We start from the raw sequence: 10,136 nt of genomic DNA, 5'->3' as shown, positions 1-10,136 counted from the left end.
CAATTTATTACAAGTATTAGTATGTAAGCATGATATTCCAAAAAAATTAACAATGTCTTCAATATTTTTTCTATTTGTAATTTCTAATAAACTTTATTAACTAGGCTAATGCCAAGTTAATAGCTATTCAACCTAGTTAGGATTGTGGTAACTATTTTTACAAATGGTTTGTCCACTTGATAAATTTTATTGTATTGCCATTGTGGTAGTAATAATTGTCATCTCTTTTGGCGTTTTTGAAATGTATTATATGTAATGTCAAAAAAATTTAAAAATAACGTCTAATCTGTCATTAGAAAATGTGGTTTTGTATTTAGCATTTATTTTTTTTTCTTGTTCAGTATTTGCTGTGGCTGTGGCGTTATCAGTCATTTCATTTATTAAAGTATAGTAGTGTAGAGTAGTAATGTAATCGCGTTGATTTATTTACAAAAAATTTCACTTAATTTTTCACAATTCATAATTTATGTTCATTTAAAGTAGAAGTGAAAAATTAGTAAAAAAAATATAATTTTTTCAATAAAACAATTTTAATGAGAAAATTATAAAGTGTATAATTACAAATAAATGATTTTAAAATAAGAAAAATTGACTTGATTTTCTCGGGGAGTTTTATTGACGCGATAAACAGAAGAACAAAAAAAAAAATACAAATTGAAAAATCAAAATGTCAAAATAAAAGAAAATTTTGAAAAAAAAAATCAATCAAATTTAAAAATTAATTTTCAAATTTCATTTTTTTGGAATGAATGTGTTTATTAATAAAAATATATTTTAATAAGAAATTAACATACATATAAATTGAAGAAATAAAAATTAGTTGCAAGTTTCAAAGAAAGTTGCAATTTAAAAAGGGACAAGAAATATTTGGATTAAAAATTCTTTAAATTTATTCGAAAGGAGAAAAAGGTAAAAATTTAGCTTTAATTAAAATTTATTAATTTTTTTATATTTAATGACATTGATTTAAAATCAAATTCTTTGATTACATCTTTTATTAAACTTTGGTAATAAATTTTTTTCAACATAACCTTAAAAAGTTTACATTGAATTAATGGATTTGATTTGAATAATTTTTTATCTTATTTAAAATTGCATTTAATATTTCTAATTGCTTTTCAGAAAATGCAATTGATTAATTCATATATTAGCATTAAACTTTGCATGTGGATACCTTGGGACATATTTGGGTTTTTAGCTTTGTCTACTTACATAGATATGGTTAATGTAGTTAATAAGATAATTGAAAAATGCAGTTTTTTAAAAATAAACTTTAAACTGCATATTAAATAACAATGTGTTGAAAATTAGAAAATTCAAATTATTAATATTTAAGTATTCCAACAATTATGACCTAGCACAATTATGCAACTAAAGTAAACTAATAATTTGCATTACTTGTAATTCTCTGTCATATTTTTTCATATTCATTTTAAATACAACTCTAAGACAATGCATTTGTACTTGCATAAATGCATGTATTTAATTAGTAATCATTATTAAGAGTGTAATTGAGCTGATAAAAAGAATTATGAGTAGGAAGGTATCTAATTAAAATTTAATTTAAATTTAAAAGTAAATTATTACCAGTTTAAATGTACTTGAGCATAGGTTTAGAACGAGCGTTAAAGTAATATGAAATACTTCGTGCTACTATACTAAATTTAATTTAATTAATTCAAAATTAAAAGTAGTAAATCAATAAATATAACAGCATACGTTTAGTTTTAAATACTACTTATCATTTCTGATGTTTAGGAGATATTTGATATTTAAGTACTTGTATTTTATCAGAGAGTAAGTTAACTTTATAACTTAGAACTTTTTTCTTTATAACTTAGAACTATTGATTTTATAATTATGTTATTGTATAATTATGTATCTTCTTTTGTAAACCTATTCAATTTAATGTGTTTTAAATTTATTGATAAATTGGCTAGGTAGGTATACCTATTTTTGTATGACTTAAGTAATAATTTTTATAAAATTCTATAATTAATTTTACTAATAAGAAAATCTTAAAAAATAACACAAATTTTCGTTTAGTGTTAGATGCACCACACTCTATTCTGCTAGCTATAGAAACCTAAAAAAACAAACAGGTTATGTAAGGGATTGTTTTCTAGTAAAATTGTAATAAACAGCAATAATGAACAGATAATGACAGTAATTATAAATTTAAACAGATAAACAGTAATTATGAATTTCAACTGATAACTTAAGTAAACCATACATTTAAACATAAATTCTATTCTAATCATGAAAGCAAAGAATGCAAGATTTTAATAAATCATTTTCTTATCATTTTTGCATTTTATGTTTTAAACTAGAAACAAAAAATAATCATAATTTAATCATTAAACAATGGTATATGGGCAAACAAACTGAGCAAAATTAAATAACAAAGAACCTATATCTAAATTACTTTGAGTTTTTATTTTTTTAAACCAAAAATTTTTTATAATTTTATATTTCAATTTTTGCGATATTTATATTTTTTTTACATATATACAATTCTAATATCTATTTTCATTTCTCTTCTTTTTTTTATCTATTTTTAGAAATAAATCATCAAATAAGTCATTTGGTTTCTATTGAAGAAATTATTCACTTCATCATTAACAAAAAACAAAATCATCGAAGTAAAAAACATATGTACATAACTACATAGTTGCATATTTAACTGAATTATTTAAAAAAAAAATTATATATTTTATAAGAAATTTTTTGAACCCCGGTTGCAGACTATATTTTAATTCTGGAAATACATTCACTTAACATATATATATTTTGATATCAAATAGAAACTGGAAAAATTTCAAAATTTTCCGCAGATTCAAATCATTTTTTTTTTTTTTGAAAAGGTCAACTATACTTACGAGCACTCATATACGTATGTAACTCAATTGTGACGAACTTAATTTATTCTAACTTATATGTTCCAAATTTGGACATTCTTAAAGAAGTTCATCAGCATTTTTATATGAATATACTTATATGAATTTTTTGTAATAATTTCAAAACCCACGTGAAATACAAGACAAGAAACGGAGAAGAAGAAAAAAATAGAAAGAAAGTAAAATATTCTTTTTGTTTAATTAAATTTTTGTGAATTAAACGGAGAAACAGAAATAAAATAAAAAAATTAGAGGAAAAATATTTATAAAATAAGCAAAAATGTATACATCAGAATATGAGAAACGGATTTTAGTACATTATAGTCCAGTTGCTAAAAATTTATATAATTCATTTGAAGCAGTTAGTACATCAACATCGCTGGATCGATTTATACCTTGCAGGTAATTGTAAAACTATTTAACTAGTTGTCTTTTTTAGATAAATTATGTAGTTGTGATATTCCTTTCGGATATCAAAAAAATTTAAGAAATAGACTTACTTAATATTTAATTTTGTGAGACAAGAAATACACATTAAATCCTACTCGGGATTCAATAGTTTTGATTGGGAGTTGACAAAATGTTTATATTCCACTTATTTAGTTAAGTTAAGTAAAATTGATGTATTAATTACGTACATAAATGAAAATTTTTTAAATTCAAATTATTTTAACTTTGTTTATCATTTCAAAATTTTTAATTCAATTTGTAAATTATTCAGGTCAAAAAAAGTATGTTAATAAAAAGTATTCTTGAATAGAATTAAGTAAGAGAAATAAAATTTAAAAATAATCATTGCTGACTAATGGTTAGGATACAACCTAATACAATATTAAAATATGTCCATGTGTCAAAATTGTTATTGGTTACTTAACAACTATAAACTTGAAGTTATGTTAAATTTTCATTATGCATTAGCTTTTCGAATATGATTAATTTGCTATATTTGCTGATTAATTTGCTATATAAAAATATGTTAAACTAGTCATCATTTTATTTTCTTAGTTAATAACTTTTAATAATTCAAATTTTTTATTTTTGGAAATTTGCCCAGAACACACATGAAAAATGTACGATTATATGCATAATATACATATATGTACTTAGGTTTTCATATAGAAAAACTTTTCATTAAAATAAATTCCATATTTTAATTCCTAAAGAAAAATTTTTGCCTTGGCTTATTTTTGATATTCCGGAATATTTTCTTTATTGTTTTTCATTTCTTAAAATATTAATCATTGAATTGTCTTATTTTTAATTTATTTATATATCATTTTATATTTTAAAATATCTATGTATAAGAATATATGCATATGTATAAATAAGTTTTAAAAATATGAATTAAAAATGACAAAATGAGAAAAAAAAAAAAGAAAAAGAAACATAAAATGAGGTTAATGACTTACTTAATTCGATTTAATTTAATTTTTTGTTTTAGTTTATCTATAAGCAGTGAGTCGTTATTCATAGTTTTTTCAATATTCAATTGAATTTAAAAACAAAAATTCATTTATGCATTTAATTTAGATAATTTGGTCTTAGTTTATAGTTAATATTTAAAATTAATTTTTTAAAATGGAATGACTTTTATTGTCTTTCAGTACCTTAACGAGTTCTTTAAAGATTTAAAATTTGAATTTTTAATTGTGGGATAAAAATAATTTTTGCATTAAGTTCTCAAGACTAATTATTTATGAATTTAAAAAATAAATTTCTGAAATTTTTGTTTACACTTGAATTAATTGAGTGTTCAATAACGAGAATAAAAAATTAATTTTTTTAATTTTTATGGTGTGAAATTCTTTCACTAGTAGTTATGACGTTTTTGCAAATTTTAATTATTTTAATTTAATTGTTACTAGCTAACCTGCAAGTTTTTTTGAGTTCTAATACTTATATTTATTTAAAATGTCTTCATTAATTTTTGTTATATAATTAAGGTCTTGCATGTAAAGGGTGTGCTTAATTACAACTTTTATTTAAAAACTGTTAATTACTAATGAAAGTTTTATTTTTTACTGATTATTACTTAATAACCAGTTGTGCATATAACATCTACTTAAGTGTTATACTACTCAAAAGTTGTACTATTAATTATTTAATAGGTATTTAAATGTGAAAGCTAACATTTCAATTGCTGTTAAAATTAATAAGTATTAAGTTAATATCATGAAGATTTAGGCTAGTTTCTTTGAACAGTATTTGATGACAAACAATTAAGTAAAATAAACTTGTTTTAAATTAATCTTTTTTAATGAAGGTACTTAAGTTTAAATAAAAAAGAGTAGTTGTCTTTGAAAATTTAGTATTATTTTATATGTTACCAGATTTAGATTTAGATATTTGATCAGTAGAGATGTTCTTCTACAGTGATCCAGTTTTCAAAACTTAATACTTTAATTGAAAAAAAAAAAAAAGTTCCTAAAAATTATTCGATAAGGGAGGGTGGGTAGGATTGGATCAATTTTTTTTTTGTTTTGAATTTTTAAAAACTTTATCAACTTTTCTTGTATTCTCTTGAAAAGACTTTAATTAAGAAAATATTTTATGAAAGTAAGGCTTAAAAATTTTTAAATCCCTCAGCACACACCTAAAATAAACAAAAAAATAGCAATTTTTTTTTTTTTTAAATCAATCATCAAAACATTTTGATTACATGCTAAATTTTTCAATTAGAGGATTTACAAAATAAGTTTTTCATTTTTTTTTTGTAATTATAAAATCATTTCATAAAATAAATTCAACAAATTAAGGTATGTAAAAATGATTTTCAAATCGAAATGATTTTTATAAAATTAATAATCCTATTGTAGTTCATCCACCTTCATTTAGAAAAAAAAAACAAAAAAAAGAGTAGGATGAAAACAAGTGTGTGATATTTTTGTATTTAATTATATTCAATTATTAGGTCTATTTATGACATCTTTTAATTTTTGGCATTAAGTACAGAAAAAAGGTATTTAATTAAAAATTTGAAATTGTTTAGTAATTTTGAAAAATTAAAATATAGAAATATTTTCATAATTATTGAAAATTTATTTTCCAATAATGCAAGATATTCGTGTAAACAAAAATTATCATAGTGTTCCAGAATTGTAACACAATAACATAAAAACACAATTTTATTTCAAAATTTTTTTAAAAATTTCGTACACAAATATTTGCAATTTGGTATTCTAATTTCGAAAAAAAAAAAATTAAAAAAGCTCATTCAATATGATGTTTTTTATCCACTTTATATCCCCTGATTCCCTTTTTAGCTCTCATGTTTTTTTTTTGTCGTCTATTTTAAATTCAAATATTCAAGGCCTTCAAGAGTGAAATCATATGCGTGAGTATTAAATAATTTAAAATATGTAATTTATGCGTGTATAGTAAGCATATTTTAAATATTTAAAAAATTTATTACACTTCATTATTGGTGTTATTTCCTACTTACGCGTTAAAATAAATAGAGTGGTTTTCAAAATAATTTTGAGAACCCCTATGCATATTAGATTTTTGGATTCTAACTTTTATTTCTAATCAAATTGTTGGAAATTGTTATGAGTTCTAATTAATTACAATATAATGTTATTTGAATTTTGTTTGGGTAATTATTTAAAAGTATTGACATTTTTTTTTTATTTAAAAATCTATTTCTTGTTCTTTTGGATAGTCTTCTTGAATTAGAATCGATTCTAGTTCTTATAACTTTAGTTTAAACTTTTTAAAAAGTAAATATCAAATGTTATTGTGAAGTAACTATAAAAATTTGGATATTAATTATATAATTCTATCACTAATTGTAGAGCTTTTGTAGAAATTGGTAAGAAATTCATTTAAATTAAATAAATAATTTTAAAAAATAAGTCCACTTTTAATTTACTAACTCATTTATGAGTTTAAAATTCTCATATACCGCGTTTGTATAAATCTTAATTTTCAAGAAAATGTTGAGCATCTCTGGCATATTTGAGTTTTTTTTCTTAATTATAAAATTTTAATTTATGCATTCACTCTGTACGCATTTTATCGCATAGATGTAAATTTTTTTTTGTATGCTTCTTTTTTCAAACAATTCCAATTTCAATTCTATTTTTAAGGTCTAATCATTTTAAAGTGGCATATGATTTTTTAAATGGTAAGCGTCTTTAAATGGTAGGCGTCTATTTGTCAATAAAATGCGTTTTGAAGATAGACGAAAAAAAAAACAAAAATAAAAACAAAAGCTTTTTGACTTCACATTAAAAAAATTAAGTAAAACGCACCCAATTTTTTTTTTTTAAATTTAGAAATGAAAGTTGTAGTCATCCAATGTGTAATGAGATTTAAGTAAGATTTTTTTTAACATTTTAACCATTAAAACAATTATGAATAAAATTTTTCAAAAATTCCAAATCAAAATATTGAAAATTTTTTAGAAGAAATCTTGTAAATTTTGCAAATGGTTGCCGTATAACAAATTACTCTTTTATTGGGCTATTAAGCGATCAATAATTCTAGACCAATATTAGACAAAGTATAAACTCTTGAGCCAAAAAGTACGCTAACATATAAAAAATCTTATGATTTTAGTTGAGTAATTAGTAAAAAGATTTGTTTTTAAAAATAATTTCCGGTCTTTTATGGGAAAAATTTTCTATGAAGCAAATATTTTGGCTTGCATATTGCATTTTATGTTCATTTTATATTTTATTTCGACTTAATTTCGACACTCAAACACTCATTAGACAAAAATACTTTATATTTTTAGAAAAAATTTCATTAAAAAACAGTAAATTTTAAAATAATTTTAGTGACACAACAAAATCACTTTAAACTCAAATTTCATAATACTTTTTTTTAATAGCTTATTTTAATGTTCTTTGTTTTTTATTTTTAAAAGCGATTAAGGCAGCCGTAATTTGTAATTTTCATATTGCAATAACAATTTTTGTGACTTTTTTGTTTTTATTACAAATTTGCAATAAAAATTTTTACAAAAAGCAAAACATTTAAAAAAAATAAAATGTTTTTAAAAAAATTAACAAAACGTGCTTAAATAGTTTTTTAGTTTTAATTAAATTAATTGGAAATTGTAATGTGGAAATCATGTTTTCTTACTAGCTATAGAGTTTTAAGGGTACAATGAATTATAAACAGAATTACAATTAATTTTTATGAAAATTTTATTTAAATACAAAGAAAGTCGAAAATTACAATTTGAATTTTAAATTATTATTAAACATGGTACTCATACAAACTTTATTTCTATGTTTGCGCATTTAAGTTGGTCATCAAACACTTGAATATTGCGTAATACATACATATTTTCATCAATCAATAAAATTTTTAAAAAACTAAGTTAGTGGGTAAACAAAAGAAGATAAAAAATAGCAAAAAAAAAAATATAAACATTTTGTCCCCCTTTTTATTTAGTTTTTCTGGTTTGTTTTGTTGGTAAATATTGAATTTGGGGAAGATTTTTTTTTAAAGAAATTCCGGTGGACAGCGATCACTGTAAACATTCAGAAATGAAATCAATGAAATAAGAAATTGTTAAATGAAAAAAAAATTTGAATAATTTTATTCTTTTCTTGTTTTTTTTTTTTGGAGGGTTTCTATAAAATAATGAATGAAATGTGATAGTAAAACAAATTCGTCAACAAACTGAAACTTTGATGCTGAATCTAACAGTTTAAGACTTTAATTAAATTAATTAAACTTTAATGTTAATTTAATTGAGAATTTTTTTACATTTCCTGGAAAAAGTGACGTAATTTGGGTTTAAGCTTTAATTAATGTTGAATAGTTAAAGCAAAAAGTTTTTGAAACTTAAATTTTAACAGAAATAAGCGATTGAATTCCTTAAAATTTTTGTAGGCTAAGTATTAATTTCGGGTAAATTTTCCAATCACTTTATTTGCGTCAATCAAGACTCCGTTTTTATTTTAAATTTCAATTTAGATTCTGATCCCGACGATTCTGATCTTAATATAAATTTAAATTTTGAACTCCGATTTCGACCGTAATTTCAAAATTTTGCAGCTACATCTTAAGTATAACCAAGCTGTACATAATATTTAATCCTTTATTTTATTATAGATAGACTCTCATTTCTTTAAATCAAAATACAATTTCATTAAGTAATAGGAAACTAAGTAAATAATTTATTTTACAAATTGTTTAGTTATTCAATTTCCTCTGTCTTTCACAATTCAAAATTTCAAAAAAAAAAAAATTGAAGCGTGCTATTGTTTTAATTGTTTTAAAATTTGAAAATAAATCAAAAATTAGAATAAATGAAAGGTAAACAAGGGGGGTACCCAAGCAAAAAAAAAAATTTGCAACGTGATAAGAATTGAAAAAATTATGGGTAAATTTTGATTTTGCCTTTTTTTCACGTTTTATTAAAATTTACCTAACATTTTAATCAAATTTCAATTTTTATATGGGAAATTTTAATGCAATTAAATAAGGAAATGAATAAAATAATGGTCTTTAATTACACACGTTGTTTTTTTTTTGTATTTGTAAAAAATTTTGCAATTTAAACAACATTACAATGAACCAAAAGAAAAGCCATGTGATTTGAAAATCAGAAATCGTGTGAGAAATTTTCTAAGTATGGTTTTTCTGGGGCTGAAATAAAATTCAAATTTCAAAATATCATATTATTGTTAGGATTTAATTGAGGTGTTCTGTATTATGGAGTCCAAGTAAATTTAGTGTTAATAGTTGAATAAGTTTAAAATTTGGAATTTTTGTTAAACTGCAGTTTGATTAGTTTTGCAACAGATATTTTGGAGTGCTATATTATATTCCATTATGAGTACGAGAAATAAAATACATAAAATTACTTCTAAAAATTAATCAACTCCATTCTAAATTTCTATAACTTATGTAAATTTAAAAATTATATTATTGTTTAAGTATATTAAAATTTTTACAAATAATCATTAAACATATGGTACTCGGCAATGATACATTTCAAATTTTGAATGTAGTGCAAAGTACTTACCTACAAGAACAATATTTTTGTTAAGATCGTAATATTCAATGCATGAGTGCAACATCCTTAGTACCTAAATATAAAAATTATGAATAAGAAGTGAACATTACAATTTAACTATGAAAATTGCTACCAATATTCTTAGAAAGGGATGACAGATGTTACCAGTCTTCTTTTTTTTCTAGCTTACCTTATAAAAATTTGATTGTTTACCTAAATATGAAGGTATCTGGTACTTTTTACTTCACAAGTATACAATATGT

The 10,136-nt window shown here is 21.7% G+C and overlaps 1 protein-coding gene across 2 annotated transcripts in view; it reads left to right on the top strand.

Annotated features, from left to right (window-relative positions):
- The first annotated feature begins 363 nt into the window (after nt 1-363).
- LOC129611291 (fizzy-related protein homolog) overlaps nt 364-10,136 on the top strand; it is a 47,529-nt gene continuing 37,756 nt past the window's right edge. Inside the window, exons 1-2 of one of the 2 annotated variants that reach the window (XM_055524358.1) lie at nt 364-909; nt 2,865-3,299. In XM_055524358.1, coding sequence (XP_055380333.1) covers nt 3,178-3,299 — 122 coding nt within the window. In that variant the 5' untranslated portion in view covers nt 364-909; nt 2,865-3,177. Of the gene's footprint in view, nt 910-2,561; nt 3,300-10,136 lie in introns of both variants that reach the window. The other variant, XM_055524357.1, reaches the window with a different exon arrangement.

Source organism: Condylostylus longicornis, unplaced genomic scaffold (assembly GCF_029603195.1).
Source record: "Condylostylus longicornis isolate FDR11 unplaced genomic scaffold, ASM2960319v2 ptg000049l, whole genome shotgun sequence".
In the NCBI taxonomy this organism is placed as follows: Eukaryota; Metazoa; Arthropoda; class Insecta; order Diptera; family Dolichopodidae; genus Condylostylus; species Condylostylus longicornis.
Note: the sequence above shows the minus strand (reverse complement) of the source record. Positions and strands in the feature narration are given on the sequence as shown.